The sequence below is a fragment of the Barbus barbus genome, assembly GCF_936440315.1.
Source record: "Barbus barbus genome assembly, chromosome: 23".
NCBI lineage: Eukaryota > Metazoa > Chordata > Actinopteri > Cypriniformes > Cyprinidae > Barbus > Barbus barbus.
The window spans coordinates 18669149-18689227 of NC_136751.1; the positions used below are offsets into that span (position 1 = coordinate 18669149).

The 20079-nt window shown below is 39.3% G+C and overlaps 2 protein-coding genes across 3 annotated transcripts in view; one reads left to right on the plus strand and one right to left on the minus strand.

Annotated features, from left to right (window-relative positions):
* Positions 1-354: 354 nt before the first annotated feature.
* On the plus strand, positions 355-6161 carry LOC306843363 (transmembrane protein 170A). Its single transcript, XM_079374808.1, has 3 exons — positions 355-787; positions 2003-2173; positions 4351-6161. Exons 1-3 carry the CDS (start codon positions 646-648, stop codon positions 4479-4481), a joined length of 444 nt encoding a protein of 147 aa, XP_079230934.1. The 5' UTR covers positions 355-645; the 3' UTR covers positions 4482-6161.
* A 1915-nt stretch (positions 6162-8076) lies between these two features.
* Positions 8077-20079, minus strand: part of LOC306842663 (capping protein, Arp2/3 and myosin-I linker protein 3-like) — a 41040-nt gene continuing 29037 nt past the window's right edge. Inside the window, exons 32-40 of one of the 2 annotated variants that reach the window (XM_079373660.1) lie at positions 16912-17015; positions 15958-16741; positions 14659-14763; positions 14238-14274; positions 13026-13094; positions 12397-12732; positions 10095-10202; positions 8686-8781; positions 8077-8452 (exon numbers count right to left, since the gene is read on the minus strand). In XM_079373660.1, the coding sequence (XP_079229786.1) occupies positions 8238-8452; positions 8686-8781; positions 10095-10202; positions 12397-12732; positions 13026-13094; positions 14238-14274; positions 14659-14763; positions 15958-16741; positions 16912-17015 (1854 nt within the window). In that variant the 3' untranslated portion in view covers positions 8077-8237. Of the gene's footprint in view, positions 8453-8676; positions 8782-10094; positions 10203-12396; positions 12733-13025; positions 13095-14237; positions 14275-14658; positions 14764-15957; positions 16742-16911; positions 17016-20079 lie in introns of both variants that reach the window. The other variant, XM_079373659.1, reaches the window with a different exon arrangement.

A 20079-nucleotide genomic window follows, 5' to 3' on the forward strand; every position in this document is an offset into this window, starting at 1 on the left:
AGGTCATTGTAATAAATATATCAAAAGTTAATTAATAAATTAATCAAATTAATTTTAAAAATTAATAAAAGTAATACGATTATGCCCTCTGGCCACTTCTATTATAATTTCTTTGTATTAAAAAAAAAAATCGTTTTCATGTACCAACCTTGTGCTAAAAAACAGTGACAAAAATATTTGAAAAATATTTATTAAACAACAACAACGACAATAAACATAATTATTATGGACAGTCCACAGCATAAAATGGAATCAAATTAAATTAATAAACTGAAGCAAAATTTCACATTCTATCCATATGATATGCGAATCTGTTTTTACGGATACCGAGGAGGGACAGACGCTACAAATCGTACAGGCCCCGCCTATAAGCCTGTAGCAAATCACAGGTGACAGCAAGATAATCTCAAACGAGACATAGTTGTGGTCGTTAAAATGACATTGTTCTCGTTTTTTGAACAGTCTTACAGGGCATTGGTAGGTTGACAGTGCTTTTAGGTTAATGAAAGTAAATCTCATTGGGTTTCCGCGGTTCAAATGGACGTTCATGCAGATGGATGAGCATCTGTGCTAAAAACAAACGCTCAGCTCAAACCCACATTCCTTTTCTAATGCTGTTATTCGGATTTGACACTTTCCTCACGCATGATCGCGCCGTTGATCTTAAGAGAAATGCAGGACGAATATAACGTAGGATTCGTGAAGCAGATCCTCAGTTTGAATTTGGTGCCGAGGAAAAATGTCACCAACTGCGGGAGGAACGACACCTCTCTGTGCGATTTCACCGGTGAGTGTTCACACCACAGCAGACATCACACATCATTTGATCGGCTCATGATTGTACTGCGATCAGACACTACTGTCGTGTTGTATGATTGGCACTGCACTGAAAAAGAGGTCAGGCTTTCAGACTGATAATGGGTTAGCAACTAATGCTAGTTTGTTAGCTTGTCCTGCTAATGTTAAATTAGTTTGGATGCTTGTGTTTGATAAAATTATGGTGTTATTGGGAAATGTCGATAGATATGTACATATGTATTTATCTGTCTGTTTTTCTGTCTATTTATCTACATAGTAGTTCTATCTTGTTTGTTAGTATATCTATAGACAGGCAGACAGAACGACAGACAGACATTCAGAGGACAGGTATTTCTACATAGAGAGAGGCAAAAATACATCTATTTATCTGTCTATCTATCTTTAGTCTGACAAACAGACAGAACGGCAGATATACATACAGAACGATAGATATCACTCCAGATAGATGGGTATCTATCTATCTATCTATCTAGACAAACAAACAGAACGACAGATATTGCTGCAGATCGATAGGGAGAGATCTATATATAAATCTTTAGACACACATCATGGCAGATATCACTACAGAAAGATAGGCAGATAAACATTTATCTGTTTGTTCTGTCTATCATTAGACGGACAGACACAATGACAGATATTACTAGAGATCGACTGATAGACATTTATCTATCTCTCTGTCGTTATATTCTAGTAATGAATGTCTGTCAACCTGTTGTTCAATCTATATCAATTCGTCTATCTATCTCTCCATCCATTTATTTATCAGTCCATCTGTCTACCTGCCAGTCCATGTAACCATCTATATATGCATCTATCTATTCATTTATTCATCTGTCTACTGTCAGTCTGTCTGAACCTTTGGGCCCATCTATGTCTGTCTGTCTACCCATTCATGCATCCATCCATCTCGCTACCTGCCTGTCTGTGTATCTATCTTCTTTAAATTGTGTGATGGAAATATGTAGTTAAATATTCAAATTTAGTACATACAGTATTACAGGTTTGTATTATAACTAATGGCGCTTCACCACCAACAAACTAATTTCCATGATGCCAGTCATTGAGATCTTTTCTAAGGTTACATGAGAGATGTTTACATCACAGGTGTGGTAAGGTTTTATAGACTGTTGGCTGATCTTCAGGATTTGAATGTGTTTCTGAATATGATGTCTTGCTTTGGCAGAGATGTGGTATGGGGTGTTCCTGTGGGCTGTTGTCTCCTCATTGGTGTTCCACCTGCCTGCTGCCCTCCTGGCTCTGGCAACCCTCCGCAGACATAAAATGGCACGATTTTTCCCAATCGGCATCCTGCTCATGGGCATCATCGGCCCACTGTTTGGAGGGGTTCTTACTAGTATGTAGCTTGTTTTTGTTTGTTTGATCTAGCGACATCTGGGATATGTCATAATGAATATGAAAAGCATGTAGACCAAGGGTGTCCAATCCAGCTGCAGAATTTAGCTCCCCAATTAAACCAAAGTTACCTGAACCAAAGTAATCAAGGTCATAAGGATTACTACAATCTTCCAGATTGATATGTTGGGGCAAGTTGGAGCTAAACTCTGCAGGACGTTGACCCTCCAGGACCAGGATTGGACACCCCTGATCTAGACATACAAAATGTTGGTATTTATAGGGATAGTTCACCCAAAAATGAAAATTTGATGTTTATCTGCTTACCCCCAGGGCATCCGAGATGTAGGTGACTTTGTTTCTTCAGCAGAACACAAACAAAGATTTTTAACTCAAACTGTTGCAGTCTGTCAGTCATATAATGGCAGTCAATGGGACCCACGGCTTTGAGAGACAAACTTCAGTGGTGCATTACCGCCACCTACTGTACTGGAGTGTGAACCGGAGCTAGACGGAGATAAACTGTAATTAGAAGGGAGACTTCCATCTCTCTTCTTCCCCTTCCCCTTTAATTAATAATAATGATTTCCAAAACTGTATTCTATATTCTATTTGCTATACCAGTGTCCCTCAGGAAACTAAATAAATGCAGAAACGATCTAAAAACAATGAGTGACGTATACACGCGGCAAATTTTAAACTTTGCAGGACAGTCGATCGCCAGGAACAGGGTTGGGCACCCCTGCTCTACAACATCGATTTGGCCACCCAACAAGATGATGTTTTTAGCTCCTTATGTAGCCGAGTTGAATGCGCTGGTTTGAATTGGCCGCCTCCAGTTTTCGCTTTGTTTTGCCTCCAGCTAGCGCTGTGACGTAATTGTGACGTCGGCCCTAAAATGGTCTATTATGCTCCTTTTTACAAGATGTAAAATAAGTATCTGATATCCCCAGAGCGTGTATGTGAAGTTTTAGCTCAAAATACCCAACAGAGAATTTTTTATATCTTGTTAAAATTGCCACGTTTAGTGTATGAGCCAGAACGCGCTGTATTTGAATATAGCGGTTTAAATGCAAATGAGCTGGTGCTCCCAGAGAAGAGGGTGGAGCTTCAAGAGCTCAAGCTCCGGCAATAGCAGTGCCTTTGCAAATAAACATTCCACTATTAACGTTAGAACAAGCCTGTTATCTTTACAGAAAACTTACTCCGTTTAAAAGCCAGTCATCTAATTGTACTGTGCATAACAGATGGGGAGCACAGTGCGATCAAAATAACATAGCATGCGATGCACCATGAGACCAGCTATCACAAACTTTTTAAGTCCCACTCGTGGTTATGAACTCAACAAACTGAAGCGATTGACTCGCATTGCTTTCATATGCAACTTTTAACTACCACATTCCTATTCACGATCATTCATGAAGGCAGCACCAGTGAAAACAGGCAGAGACAATGGTAGCTTTAACATCATTAGCCTTACAGAGTGCCAAGAAGCTCTTTCAGCAGGGCAATTTGGAAAACAAACGCGTGATACTTTGTATAGAGCTGACATTTGCGCACAAAGTGTTGGTATTGATCCCTACACGTATTGGGGACTTTACCAATTTTTTCCGGGACATTTCCTTAGACAATGAATCTTAACCACAGTGTCCTTAGATGGAGGGCGTCTATGGAGACTCCTATGTTCGTTAGTGCATCCCACAACACTTGAAATGCCTCTTTGGCGCTGACATTATATATCTCCAGCAGCTACAGCAAGTAAACAGTAATGGCGGAGTCAGACTGCTGCTTCTCACTCAGTCCTGTGTCTATGCTTATAGGGCAGCGGCACAAATAGGCGGGACCTCAGTGACGTGAACAGAGGAAGAATCTGAAACTACTGTTTATGATTTTTTTTATTATAAAAAAAAGAGTGGGTGGATTTTTACCAGTTGTTTTCACACACTGCGGCCACACAACTGTGTTCAAACACCTTATACAAGTGATTTTTGCATAATAGGTCCTCTTTAAAAATCTTTGTGTTCTACTGAAGAAACAAAGTCACCTACATCTTGGATGCCCTGGGGGTAAGCAGATAAACATCATTTTCGGGTGAACTATCCCTTTAATAATTTATTTTGACATTTAATGATAAAACGGTCACTAAATATTTTACACATCAATTTAAATGTCTTACAGGTGCAGCCATAGCAGGAGTTTATAAAGCGGCTGGGAAGAGCATGTTCTCCTTGGAGGCCTTGGTGTTTGGAGTAGGACAGTCGTTGTGTGTTTTTATCATTTCCTTCCTCAGAGTGCTGGCTACCCTGTAGCACTAAGACATTGGCACACCAGGCTGCCATCACAAGGAGAGGAAGCGGTACAGTCACCTGGGCGTCATATGCAAAACATGGAGGCCTTACTTCCCAAACAGTCCCAACAACTTGTTTCCTTTGATACAGAACTATGGTATTTTTTCCAAACGGGTTTCTGATGAGTTCTTCAAGTAACATGGGACTTTTCATTTGAAAAGGAAACATTACGAGCTACCTTTTAAAGCAGAGCTAGCCTCGCGTTACAGGTGGAGTCATCTTGCACATATACTCTTTTTTTTTTTTTTTTTTTTTTAATCATTATAAATGATATTTTGTTTGTTAGTTTCATTTCATTTTCCTTTCTTAACACTAAATTTGTCTTTTTATAAAGTTTTGGATGAGGTGATGACTCATTTGATGTACATATTAAAGCCCATTCCAGCTTGCCCTTAAATTATGCTTGAGAGGATCAACTTGCATTCACTTTGCACTGATTACATGAATCCATTAGGCCAAAGGCTAGAAATTTAAATTAGTTTCTCTACTTCACAATGTTTTATGTGTATTTTGCCTCTGATTGCAGGCATATTTCAAGAGATTACAGTTGCACACACTTGTGTGTGGACTTTGATATTGTAATCGTTTCATGGCATAAGATTTCCTGCTGGAGTTAAGTGGCTTTTGTTGGTTAAATTACATATTTGTGACCTGGTTTTACATTCAAAGTCATTAAGAATTTGTTTTTCAAATGGGCTTCAGGATTTGGCCTTCACATTATTTCTGTATATATTAGTGATACAATGTTGCTTTGACACTTATTTGCCCATACGATTCTGTATGTGGCAGCCTCACCTCTTATGCCTAACATGTGAATGTAAAACAGATTTCAGCTGAATCCATCTTAGAATCACTTAAACCTTCACCAAAGAAATGATAACACTATTCTACAGCCGTTATACATCGCAGACACTGTTATTTTTAGAGAAATCTCATGTGGAAAGATCAAACGGAATTACTATAGAATGCACAAAATTATAATATCAGAATCTGAAACCCAAGTTATGTACAGAAGTATATAAAATACGATGCTTAAGTTACAAAAATATGTACTCACACATGTAGATGTTCTCTCTATCTTCTTGTTCAGTAACTACATTATCAGCAAGAGGTGTAATTCTGAAACTGATATGAATATGATCTTAAGACACAGTAGCAGAGTTTTCAGACTGACATCGAAACCAAACTTACTTCTCAAATATAAGTTACACATTTCTTCAGTATAAGCATTTGTAGACTTGTGTTCTCCCATATTCAAGCCCTCAGGAAGTTCTTGTGTTCTGGAAAAAAAATTCATTCAAAGCTTGTGTGGTGTGAGTTAATGTAAATCAGACTGATCATTTTATGATTGGAGCGCTAACATTAGTGGGACGCACTGAAAGCTATGCTTTATTCGTCTGAGCCTATGGTCTCTCAATTGCACAAATGGATTTATTTTTCTAAAGTCCAATCATTGGTGGAGTGACTGCTCATTGTTTTTGTGGTTTGTCTTTGATTGTATGGTCGTCTTAAGAAATGGATTTACTCTTTACAACGTGATACTTTCCATTTATTTTTTTTTCTGGGCAAGTTTAATTTTCTTATTGTATAATAAGTGCCAATTGCTAGTATTTTCAAGAAATAAAATGGTTTAGAATATAATAACACCACCTTGTTTTGCTTTTGTGATTTGCTGTCCTGCGGTTTTGGTGTAATATGTTGGCTAGTAAGCTAAATGTGTGCCTCGGACCTGAAAATAACAGCTGAAAGAGTAGTAAAAACAATTTGGTTGTATTCCAAATGGAGGGTGGTTTACTCACGCCACTCTCATCTGTGGTTTAGTGCAAGCTTCTGTGCTCTCCAGCACTTCCACACTCACAGATGGTTCTCCTGTGTTCCATTAACATTCACCGGCCAAATCTGCACACCCGCCACTTGCTGCGTACTGGAGGGAGTAACATGCTGTAGAAACACACGTGGAATGATGACTCAAAGCATGTGGGCTTTTCGGCTAACAGATCCTGGTTAAACTGGAATAAAAGAACATTAGGCCTATAATAAGAAGTGTATTTTGGAAAATGAAAACCGCTAGTCACCATAATAGATTTGAAAACACTGATTTTAGTGTCATTAGTTTGCATAAATACCTGAACTATAAGAGGAAAGCATTTGGCTGCTTTTTGTCATGTAATATGACCTGAAAGGTCAACCAAAATGTCATTTATAATCTCAAAAATGACTTCATAATTCTAAATTCCTTTCATTTTTAGCCACTGTAAATGAGGTTTAAAGCCATTTCATAAAATAGAATCTTAAATATACTTGTGTATGATGTAATACACGTTGTGCACTACAAACAGGGACAGGGAGCTAAAAAAGCTCTGTGCCAATAACACTTCAGAGGTGCTGCTGGGTGACTGCAGAAAGATTTACTTTCCTTTTACATGTAGCAATGTATTTATAGCAACTGTATGTAGTTTCTAACCTTGAAATAATTCTGATGGTACTCTGACTTCTAATACGGCTAATATTCCTATGATCCCCCCAAACGTCTTGTTCTATGAGTATGTAAGCAAAGCCGCTTCAAGTCAATAATAAGGTCAATAATAAGACTATTTTTTTAGTTTAGGGAGCAGGTCCTAAATTACGCAAAAAGGGTGGATTATTTTACGGCAGCAACAAATGCTTGTGCAGAGACTGTACATGTATCTACATTAAGACAATCACATATTTTTGACAATCTCTAACTGCAGGGGGCTCCAAAGTCCCAAACATTAAGCGTATAGCGTTAGTTCTGGCAGGTAATGGGAGTCAAGCTTGCATTGGCTGATTCTCAGCTTATCACATATACGTATAGAAATATGACACCTATCACTGCATTCCTATATGAGCTCTGTTCAGTATTATTCAGCAGTTTTTTCGCTTGTTCAGGAGCAAATTGTCCTCCTCCATCCCTAGCTCCTCCTTTCGCCACAGTCAGGACTTGGCTTTCTGATATCCCTCGTTGAATCAGACTCTCATTTTTTCCCTGCTCATTCATGACCGGCTACATGGATGGGCAGGGCGTTTTTGGCCAGAATAGAACCACACAGCCAAACCAAATTGAATGCGGAGTGTCAATAATTTTGATTATAGTGGTCCTGATAGAACTACATACAGTTGCTTTAAAGCGATAGTTCACCCAAAAATTAAAATTCTGTCTTCATTTACTCATCCTAAAGTTGTTTCAAACCTGTACAAGTTTCTTCTGTTGAATACAAATGAACATATTTTGAAGAACGTTGGTTATCAAACTGTTGACGATAACCATTGACTTTCATGGTATGGAAGAAAAATACAGTGGAAGTCAATGAATACTGTCAACTGTGTTTTTTTTGTTTTACCAACATTCTTCAAAATATTTTCTGTTCAACAGAAGAAAGCAACTCATACAGGTTTAGAACTATCACTAAGTTTAATAAAATCCCTGCCAAGCGTTTTATTGCCAAATGTTCACGTTGAGCCAAGAGAACTAGTATTTTTGAGAAAGGGAAAAGAGATGCATGTTCGCATCCATGAAAAAGCCAGGACTCGTAATGACACAACAGAATTCACTTTTTAATCATTATTAACAAGTATAGGTATTGATTTACTCTTCTTTTTTTTTTTTTAAACGCATTTGTTCATAATTCATTCTTTTGTACATAATCTGGCGTGCAAGGCAAAGGTACACATGATAGAAAATAGATTTGAGCAGGGTCAGTCCATGTGTATCTCAGGTGAGGGGGATTCAGTTCTTTGGTCTGATGTTTCTCCCTGCGTTGTGTGCTCCTCTGAGACTGTCACCCCCCTCTCCTGGTTGGTCACTTGCTCACTGAGCTCGGATGGGCTCTGCTCTGATTGGCTGTCTGTGACTGTTGTGCTGTTCGCCTCATCGACCTGTCCAGTGCCATCCTCTTTTTCCCCAGATTTCACTGTGAATGCACATGGACACGTAAGCACGATACCTGTACTGCACAAATTGTATTAGTTTGGTACACAAATATCGGCAGACTATGTCATGCAGACTATAGGAGCTATAGACTATATTTATATAAAAAATTTATAGAAAGTTACTATATAGGTATAGGTTTAAATACATCTAAATACATCTCAGGTTTCTTGTGGAGGAGTAGAGTCAATCTCTTCCTCCTCTCACCTTCCTCACCCTCTGGTAAATCCTCTGAGCAGGGCGTCAGTTCTCCCAGGTTCACTCGCTTCCGCCCCGGTGACCTCTGCCGTCTTGGCAGCGCAGCCTTTAGCTCTAAGAGAGGCCATAATAACAACTGCCATTACTGAAAAGTGCCATACAGTAGATTTGTTGCTTGCAGAACAAAAAAAAATAATAAAAGCAAACAAAGAAATGCATTTGGTGTTTTAATGACCCTATGAAATCAGCATCAACATTTGTGTTTTAATCTACATCTTTTACCTTTTAATTCATTCACAATACGGTTCAAAAGTGTGGGGTCAGTAAGACTTTTTTTTAAAGAAATTAATACTTAAATTGATCAAAAATTATAGTTAAGGCATTGATAATGTTACCAAAAAGGTATGTTTCAAACAAATCCCGTTCTTTTGAACTTTTTTATTCCTCAAACAATGCATCACAGTTTCCACCAAAATACTAAGCAGCAACTATTTTCTGCATTGATAAGAAATGGCTTTTGAACAGCAAATCAGCATATTAGAAAGATTTATAAAGGATCATGTGGCACTGAACACTGGAGTAATGGCTGCTGAAAACTAATTTTTAAATTTCATATTTTAAATTGTAGCAATATTTCGCAATTTCACTATTATTGATCAAATAATTGCAGCCTTGATGAGCTGGAGACTTCTTTCAGAAACATCTTACCAACCCCAAATGTTTAAATGGTATTTACACTATATGGACAAAAGTATTGGGACACCCTTTTCTTTAGAACAGAAAAAAGGTACTCCTAAAACTGTGGCAACAAAGATGGAAACATAATATATGTATTTAAAGATTATATTTCCATCTCTGTATCAACAGTTTTGGAAGTGTCTAAAATGACTGTACCCATGTGTACAAGTCACTGGTGTTTGGCTCAAGGTCTGCATATAAAGTCACACCAGAGGTGTTCAGCTGGGATCAGGACTTGGCTTTCTGCAGACCGGTCAAGTTCTTCCACACTGACTGAATCAATCATGTCTTTTTTAACCGTGCCGTATACACAGAAGCACTGTCATGTTAGAATAGAAAAGGGTCCTGTCCAAACTGTTGCTATAGAATTAGAAGCACACAATTCCCTAGAATATCATTATATGCTTTAACATTAAGATTTGTACTCATAGAAATGACTAAAGTAGCCAAACCTGTTCATTAGAACGGGGTGTGCCAATACTTTTGTCCGTATAGTATAAAATGCTAATTGACTTCAAAAAGTTGCATGACACATTCTGTCCAATAATTTTTTTTCTTCCATCCACCTTCTTCAAAACATCGCTCTCATTTAACATGAACAGGATTATTCAGAGCGCTGTTTAGAAACACGTGAATGTGAATGTAACTGACATATTGTGAGTAACAGGTATGAGACATCAGATGCTCACCCTCAGGGTCAAGCATGGCGGCGTGTTGGAGGAGAGAGTCCTCATGGACAGACACAGCACGGCGCTGGGGAGAGTGCTTCATGCGGGGACGTGGTATAGGGAGGGTCTCTATGAGAGGAAATACGGTCAGACTGTGTCCGTTCTTATAAAAGACATTAATATAATACAGCACAGAGTCTTCGAGGCTGTTTTATGCCTTTTATCATATAGGAAGGGGAGGATTGACAGTGGGAATGAGGGAAATCGGGAAACAATACAATCAGGATTCAAACCATGTTACCCTTTATGTCATGAGTGTATGTGCTACCACCATGCCACAGATATGAACATCACAAGGTTGTTCATAACAGATTCACAAATGAGAAAAATATCTGTATCGGTATATATGGATGTAGGGTGGAACTTGAATGAAAATCAAGAAAAAAATGAGGGACTGCTTAAAATGCTGACACATACACAACACTTGATACCGCCAAGGGACGTTCAGCTTATCACATTATTCATATTCTCAGTTATGTGGTTATTGCACTAAGATAACATTTGGAGCTACAAAGAGTATTTTGGACCAACACTCAAAGAATGAATGCATTTTCATCAGGGCCCATTTGCTGCATCGGCCTCACAAGCATTGAATTACATGACTGATGGGACAGAGCTAACTGAATTGTGTTCGGCCGAGTCCTGTAAGAGCCGGCAGACTCTAAGAGCTTTGAGATCGGCCATCGAGGGAGGTGTTGAATGAAAACAGACACTAGTTGAGTCATTATGTGGCCCTACTTTAGTATTATAAATTTGTTTAGACGGTGATGGATATCATAAAGGCCGATCTTGTGTACATGCATGAGACAAAGTGAAAAGTAAGAAACAGAATATGAGATAGATAGGCTTTCAATCAATTAAAGGGATGTTCAAAAAATCTGAATGGTAACTTGTCTTCTTACATTTTTCTTTAAAAGATCCGGCTCATAGGAGTCATTCATTTTGAAAATCAGACTACACTGGTTGTGCGGATTCATTAAAAAGAACCTGTTCACAAAAGTGCATATGATGATGTCCTATGTTTTAAGTTTTCTGAAGTGGAACAGACAATTAAATCGCTATTTACTAATAATACTTGTCCTCTCTAAAACAAAATAAGCTTGTTGGATTTTGACAGACATGAACTGTCACTGTATGGGGAAAAAAATGTTCAGATGAAAAACCAGAGCTGGGTAGTAACTGATTACATGTAATCTGGATTACGTAAAATTAAGAGTCCATTAAATTACATTTTAAAATACTCATAATCAGACTACAGTAGCTTTTTTATTGATTACATGACTTCACATTATTCACACAATACCAATAAATTATTTATAATGTATCAATTCTCCCTAATTCCTCTTTTTCATCTTTTAAATGTTCCTTTCTAATATATACACTCAGAAAGTCTTCCAGTTTTGTGGACATTCACACAAAGACCAGTCACACAGCATTTGGCCACTGGATATCATTTCAGGTTTAAGAAGTGTTTCAACATTACTACTGATGAACATACATTTTTATTTGAATTATCAAATATAGGTAATTTAATCATGTATTATTATGCCTTTGGAAGGCTTTTGTCTTTCAAACACATTAAAATGCACAAATTCAGGTTATTTACATAATGCAGGGATTCCAAAACTATTTGTCATCTGAATCTCATTTACCTAATATATTTAAAATAAATAAATTTAAAATTCATTTGCATGCTCACGGTTCTCTGACGTTGAAAGGTTTATTTTGTTTTTTTAGTAAGTGTTTTATTTTGATTGATGTTATTTTAAAATTATTTATTTTAATTTAAAATTGTGTTTTAATTAATTATTAGCTTTTCATTAAATTCACAAACCCCCTGCAGTTCCTTCACGAATCCCAGTTTGGGAAACCTTGACGTCATGTTTAATGAACTTCATGCTGTTAATAACAACGAATGGAATATATTTTCTTACTCTTTGTATTTTTATATCAATATGGTACAAGATTTTCCTATTTAAACCAATATGATAAACGAAATGGGTCAAAAGTAATCTAAAAGTAATCTAAAATAGCCCGGTTATATTACCTAAAATGTGTAATGCAATGAATTACGTTACCAACTACAATTTTTGTCATGTAATTTGGAATCGGTAATGGACTACAATTTGTAAGTAATCTACCAAGCTCTGTGAAAAAATATCTGCATACTGAAACAGCATTCGAAAAGACATGTGGATGCTAAAACTGGCCATCCAATGTCCGTATGCCCCATCATCCCCACTAGACTGACAGAGAGGCAAACCTTCAGTGACGGATTGTGCTCTCTCTGAACGCTCTCTCATATCGGTTTTGAGATTCCTCCGTGGTGAGGGGGCAGGGGGCATCTCTTTGCGGGGAGGTGGAGTTGGAGGATCTTTCTCCTGAGTCTGGGAGAGAGAGATAGTCTCGGATACCTCTGCCTGGCCATCCTGAGAGGGGCTGGGCGTGGCTGTCCGTGCTGCCTCACTACCAGGAAGCAGAATGGGCTTCATGGCCGGTTTAGGGGGCAACGGGCCTATAGGACGCTCTGGAAGTAGCGGCTTTTCTGTACGGTGGAAGTCTGTAACACTTTGGGTCACTCGGGTTGGTCGCCTGGTGTCTGGAGAAAATAAGAGGTTTGAAATATTTTCTAAATGCATGTTATCTTATTGTGAACAAATTATCTATTGATATGTTTCCTTTTTTGACCTCGTGATTCTTAATCAAAATGTCAAAAGTCAATCTTCGAGATCTTTCCTCTGGTGTTGTATGCTAGATTTCTTTTGTTAGAACCTCACCCTGATTTTTTTCTATGTACATCACAGAGGAAAAGATCTGTCAATACTTTCGTTTCATCACAACTTGTGCCTTGCTATGATGCAAATAAATGAAGCTGGGTGATTCCTTTCTTACCTGATGAGGTGGACATTGTGCGGGGTTTCATAAATGTAGGCGGTGGCTCAGGTTTGTCAAGTATTGCCCCTAAAAAGCAAGCAATGTGTACTAAACAACAGAGAAAATGCTGCACATGAAATACATGCTGAGCATAACAATAAATGTACTGCAAATAGCTTTAAGGAAAATGATTTTATGGCTGAAACGGTGAAACTTCCTTTAAATTGGATTTATCAATGCTGCAAGGTATTCTTGCTGTTTGTTTTAATCATTGCATTATGTGCAGACATATGGCCTTTTGCTAGACTTCTATGCGAGTGTGTGTGGTATATATATATATATATATATAGATAGAGAGAGAGATGGTATATAAATACAAACATATTTAAATGGAATTAAAGGGGTCATAAGACGATGCTAAAAATAACATTATTTTGTGTATTTGGTGTGATGCAATGCGTTTACGCAGTTTAAGGTTCAAAAAAAACATTATTTTCCAAATATCTCTGCCTCGCCTTTCTGAAACGCGTCGATTTTTACAAAGCTCATCATTCTAAAAAGCGAGGTGTGCTCTAATTGGCCAGCTATCCAGTGCGTTGTGATTGGCCAAACACCTCAAGCGTGTGACGGAAATGTTACGCCCCATACCATATTTGGAAACACACAGCAGCGAAAGTTACGCCTTCTTTCTTTGTGTAAACATTTGGGCAGTGTTATGCAAATCGTCCAACACAGTGACATAGATATGTGGGGGCATGTTTAAATGAGGCGTTAGAAAGGTGTGGACGAGTCTTAACTTTTATAAAGAATATCTCTTTGGGTTTGACTTTAAAATCTTTGCAACTTTACGGATCTTATCTATGCACGAACAGCTTGTGACACTCCAAAGACAATGTAAAATTTGAAATCGCATCATGTGACCCCTTTAAACGTACCTGATTATTTAACAGCATTTCAATGAAAGCAAAGATTTTCAGTGTGAATTAAGAAAATAAAGAGGAGAAACTATATTTTGCATCTCATAATCAGTGAATGGCCTAACCACATAGGAAGCACACATAGGCCACACTATGATGTCACTCTCTAGCAGGCACACCTGAAACCCCAAAGCAGAAACACTGAGATCACCACTGTCAAAAAACAGATGTGCTGACGCAGCACTAACAATGCGGCAAATTCTCACATCCCAGCACGGAGAAGTACATACTGTAGCTGAGAAATATGTCTTACCCTCAGAGTTGGCTTTCCTCAGCTCCTCATCCTTGCTCTGTAAGAGGATCAAACTGGTTTAAATAAGATTCCTAGTGAAGTAAGTGTATAATCTAATTCACCCAAACCCTTTTTCATGTAAAGAATAAGTGATGATTTTGATACTGCAGTTTTAGCAGAGTAAGCGAATGTTACTGGGGCAAGGTGTTTTTCCTGATATAAGGCATTTCCGATAACAGTGAATTATTTATGACTGTTAAAGTTTAAAAGGTCTTCAGAGAACAAAGTTGTTCAATTAATTTGGTTCAAAAGGGTACATGTTTTTCACATTAAAAGGTTGGACTGTTTGGCAACAACACACTACTAAAAACATGGCAAGTAGCAAAGACAAATATCTAACATCCCAGAAAGAAAATTTGAAGCATGAAATACCCGCACTTACCTGGCTCTGTTTAGTGTCAGTAGGAGATGTTTTGGTGACTCCCATGCGGTGAAGCATGACATGGAGACACTGTTCGAAGCTGGACGAGCTCTCTGAGGCATGTTTCTAGACAGTAACCAAAAGATTACCTCAGAATATTTTTGTACAAACAGCACAAGAAACATTTCTATCAATATTTATTCTAGGAGCTTTCAGAGCACTTTTTTAGGAAGTGAAGTCAGCCGTACATTAAATAGTCAATAGGAACCTCTAAAACTGACAGTGCCCTCTCATCCAGAGGGATTTTGGATCAGCGACCAAACTATTTAATACTGACTCACAGTTTTCAGCATTAGCTGGCAAAAATCATATTATGCACCAACAGATGCTGCAAGAAAAACAATTTCAGCATCATGTTTATAAAATATTTTAGATGTGCTGATATTACATCACACCCATATTCACACTGTGACAATTTCACTTCTGACACATTTATATATAGAGTAACAACAGTCTTGGCCAATGACGTCAAAGACTGTTCTGAGAACAAGAAATGCAGATCACACAAAGTAACTCAACACATGCCGTTACAGCAACAAAAAAGTATCATGTAGTTTTGTACATGCACCATGGTAAGATGATGGTTTTCTTAGTGTGTACATGAACATGGTAAACAATCGCTACCATGATACAGTAAATATTGAAGTATCATGATACTGTCTTACCTTATTGAGAAATAGATTTTTAGCATAAATTTAACAAAAGTGAATGAGGTTTATATAATGCGATTTAAAACACACAAAAACATGTATAGGGTAAGAAAAATACTCTCAATATTGAAATAATACGTAAGATATACCAGATCTACTATCTATATTAATCTTATATATTATAAATTAATCTTGTTTTAAAGATTATAAAGATTTAGTTTTTTGTTATTTTATATAACAAAAAGGGGTGGTAATGGCGCAGTGGATAAGACACATGCCTTTGGTGTGAGAGACCCGGGTTCGAATCCACTGTGAGACACCAATGTGTCCCTGAGCAAGACACTTAACCCCTAGTTGCTCCAGAGGCGTGCGACCTCTGACATATATAGCAATTGTAAGTCGCTTTGGATAAAAGCGTCAGCTAAATGAATAAATGTAAATGTAAATGTATATCAAATCACATTTGGAACATACCATGGTACTGCCACAGTAATTTTGTTTATTTTAAATTAGTCAGATTAATTGTCAGACCAAATAGTCAGATTAATTTATACAATATAAAATATACAATATATCTAGTTTAACCCATTCAGAACCACTGCTCAATTACCTTTACTTGTGTGGCTGTGCCATCCTGCTCTGGCAAGACGTCTGAGAGCAGGATGAGGGACTGTGATTTGCCCTCTCTGAGAGAGCGACGGATGGGTTTAGGCCTCCGCTCTCCATCTGGGGTGCGGCTCTTCTCCAGGGTCCGGCTCTTCTCCCGCTCTGAGGGTGACACAACTGGGACTGGGCTGGGGGTTTTGGTGGGAGTGGGAGGTGCAGCAGGGGACAGTGCTGGAACCTCTTCGGTTTTGCTCGGTGAGGAGGCAGGAGGTGTGGGAGTGGATGCAGGTGGGGTCAGTACAGGTGTGGGGGCAGGTGAAGGAGCTCTGGGTGACATTTTGTCCTCAATAACTGGTGCAGTTGTTGTAGAATCTGTGATGGTGAGGATGGTGGTGGTGGCCGTGGTTGTGACTGCCTTGACTATGTTTTCCTCATCCAGTTTCTCTTTGTCCCTCTCCTTTTCCTTCTCCTTCTCTCGTTCCCTCTCCTTTTCTCTTTCCCTTTCCTTTTCTCGCTCTTTCTCTGCACGTGCTGCCTCCCGGAGTGGTCGGATGAGATCTGCTATTGAAGTCTTTTTCACCTTGCCCTCAGGAACGCCGTCACCCTTGGCCCCTCGACCTGCTCGGACTTTCTTAAAGGCGAAAAAGTCACCAAACTTCTTCTTAATGTTTTTGGAGGGGGCTGTGGTGGGGATGGGGGTTGTAGTGGAGGTGGTAAGAGGGGCAGTTGTGACAGACGTGGGCTCTGCAGGTTGTGCTTTAATGAGGGCATCCTCCCTCTGGTGCTTTCTGAACACGAGGAGAGGAGAGGCATGATGGGAAATGTCTTTTGACAACCGGTAAGAATATTTCTTTGTTAGAGATCATGATTTAATCATGTGCTGTGATTAAAGTTGAATATCTGTTTAAATAACATTGATCTGCATACTTGAGTGTGTTTGTATGTGTTGTGTACTCACAGGGGGTCATCAGGGATTATTTTTTTGGTGAAGAACTCTTCTACACCTTCATCAACCCTCCCCATGTTCTCATTGGCCTCATTCTCGCTCTCAGCTGCCTGCTCCTGCACACATACAAACACAAGGTCATTTCAACCAATTAAAATCTACTAAATGTTTAATCTGGACATGAAAATCTGTATCATAGCATAATGGAATGAAAATATTAACATGATTTACAACCCGAATTCCAGAAATGTTGGGACGTTTTTTAAATTTGAATAAAATGAAAACTAAAACACTTTCAAATCATATGAGCCAATATTTTATTCACAATAGAACATAGAGTACATACATTTTTAAACTGACAAATTTTAAGCACAAAATGAGCTCATTTCAAATTTGATACACGCTACAGGTCTCAAAATAGTTGGGACGGGGGCATGTTTACCATGGTGTAGCATCTCCACTTTTCAAAACAGTTTGAAGATTCCTGGGCATCGAGGTTATGAGTTTCTGGAGTTTTGGTGTTGAAATCTGGTCCCATTCTTGCCTGATATAGGTTTCCAGCTGCTGAAGAGTTTGTGGTCGTTTTTGACGTATTTTTTGTTTAATGTTGCGCCAAATATTCTCTATAAGTGAAAGATCTGGACTGCAGGCAGGCCAATTCAGCACCCGGACTCTTCTACTACGAAGCCATGCTGTTGTAATAGTATGTGGTTTTGCATTGTCCTGCTGAAATACACGCCGTCTGGAGGGGAGCATATGTTGCTCTAAAACCTTTATATACCTTTCAGCATTCAGAGTGCCTTCCAAAACATGCAAGCTGCCCATACCGTATGCACTTATGCACCCCCATACCATCAGAGATGCTGGCTTTTGAACTGAACGCTGATGACACGCTGGAAGGTCTCCCTCCTCTTTAGCCCGGAGGACACGGCGTCTGTGATTTCCAACAAGAATGCCAAATTTGGACTCATCTGATAGAACCCTTTTCCATTTTGAAACAGTCCATTTTAAATGAGCCTTGGCCCACAGGACATGACGGAGCTTCTGGATCATGTCCACATATGGCTTCCTTTTTGCATGATAGAGCTTTAGTTGGCATCTGCAGATGGCACGGCGGATTGTGTTTACCGACAGTGGTTTCTGGAAGTATTCCTGGGCCCATTTAGTAATGTCAATGACAGAATAATGCCGATGAGTGATGCAGTGTCATCTGAGGGCCCGAAGACCACAGGCATCCAACAAAGGTTTTCAGCCTCGTCCCTTACACACAGAGAGTTCTCCAGTTTCTCTGAATCTTTTGATGATGTTATGCACTGTTGATGATGAGATTTGCAAAGCCTTTGAAATTTGATGTTGAGGAATGTTGTTTTTAAAAGTATTCCACAATCTTTTTACGCACTCTTTCCCAGATTGGAGAGCCTCTGCTCATCTTTACTTCTGAGAGACTCTGCCTCTCTAAAGACATATGTTACAGACCTGAATGAATGATGCATTTATATAACGCTTTGTGTATTGCTGTACACCCAAAGCGCTTTTACAATCATGTGTGGGGGTCTCTCCTCAACCACCACCAGTGTGCAGCATCCACTTGGATGATGCGATGGCAGCCACAGTACAACGGCGCCAGTACACTCACCACACACCAGCTACAGGTGGAGAGGAGAGACAGTCATAGAGCCAATCAAGTGTATGGGGATTATTAGGAGGCCATGATTGACAAGGGCCAGTAGAGGGAATTTGGCCAGGACACCAGGGTTACACCCCTACTCTTTACGAGAAATGCCATGGGATTTTTAATGACCACAGAGAGTCAGGACCTCAGTTTAACGTCTCATCCGAAAGACGGTGCTTTTTACAGTATAGTGTCCCCGTCACTATACTGGGGCGTTAGGACCCACACAGACCACAAGATGAGCACCCCCTGCTGGCCTCACTAACACCTCTACCAACAGCAACCTAGTTTTCACCGGAGGTCTCCCATCCAGGTACTGACCAGGCTCAACCCTGCTTAGCTTCAGACCTGATGTAATGTAACTTAAGTTGCTAGATGTTCTCCCAGCTGAATCTTTTCAAAATGTCTTGCTTTTTCAGCCCTTTGTTGCCCCCATGACAACTTGTTGGAGACTTGTAGCAGGCATCAAATTTGAAATGAGCTCATTTAGAGGATAAAAGTGTAATATTTCTGTTTAAACATTTGTTAAGTTCTCGATGTTCTTTTGTGAATAAAATATTGGCTCGTGATTTGAAAGTCTTTTAGTTTTCATTTTATTCAAATTTTTTAAAAAATGTCCCAACATTTCCAGATTTCAGGTTGTACACAATACATAACCCTTGATCAATAAACCTTAAATTCAAACTCCGACGGCACACCCACAGATCCGTTTATTGAGCATCTAATGCACATTGCACACAAAACTTGTAAGCACTTGTGAAACACAGGGAAGAACTAAGAAGAACATGCTGACAGCTAGCAAGCTTCCAGGAGTATGGGGTGCACAGAATATGTAAGTATCTTGTTAGTTCACAGAGAAACAAAATGGTGTCTAAAGCCCGGTACACACCAAGCCGATGAACTAATGGCGACGAAAGCAGACTGCGGGGTCAGCTGACGTCGGCAGCATCTTGGTCCAAAGTTGCCCTGACACACCAAGCCGACGCTCGACACCCGACGCCCAAGTAGGGTTTTTTTCTTGCGCACTGGTTCGCCAGCTGAACAGCCAATCAGAATGATCAGATGGCCCGACTGACCGACGAGCTCCGACGCCGATTCAAGATGTCGAATCAGCCGAAAACAAGCCGACGAGGACCAACTTCAGCCGATGGCGCGGAACACACTGAGAAAACTTTGTCGGCCGACGAACAAAAACTGCCCAACGGCCGACCGTCGGCTTGGTGTGTACCAGGCTTTACATCTGGAACCCTTCTGAGGAAAAATTACATACTTGATTTAATAAAGTTTAAAGGGGACATCGGAGGTCCATTTTCCACAAATTGGTATGATTCTTTAAGGTCTTCATGAAATGTCTGCAACATACCTTGGTTAAAATTCCTCATGGTTGTGTAAAACAATACCCTTTTTACCTTATCAAAAATAGATCCGTTCACAGCTACTAATTTCTGCTCACCCCAACCCTCTCTTCTGTGGGGCGTGTCGACACATAACATGTGAATTGCTGCCTT

Excerpts from the sequence above, each read along its gene's own strand:
- LOC306843363 (XM_079374808.1), top strand. The coding sequence starts at position 646 with ATGATCGCGCCGTTGATCTTAAGAGAAATGCAGGACGAATATAACGTA. Across the intron at positions 788-2,002 it reads CTCTCTGTGCGATTTCACCG|AGATGTGGTATGGGGTGTTC; the intron begins GTGAGTGTTCAC and ends TTGCTTTGGCAG. Across the intron at positions 2,174-4,350 it reads GTTTGGAGGGGTTCTTACTA|GTGCAGCCATAGCAGGAGTT; the intron begins GTATGTAGCTTG and ends AATGTCTTACAG.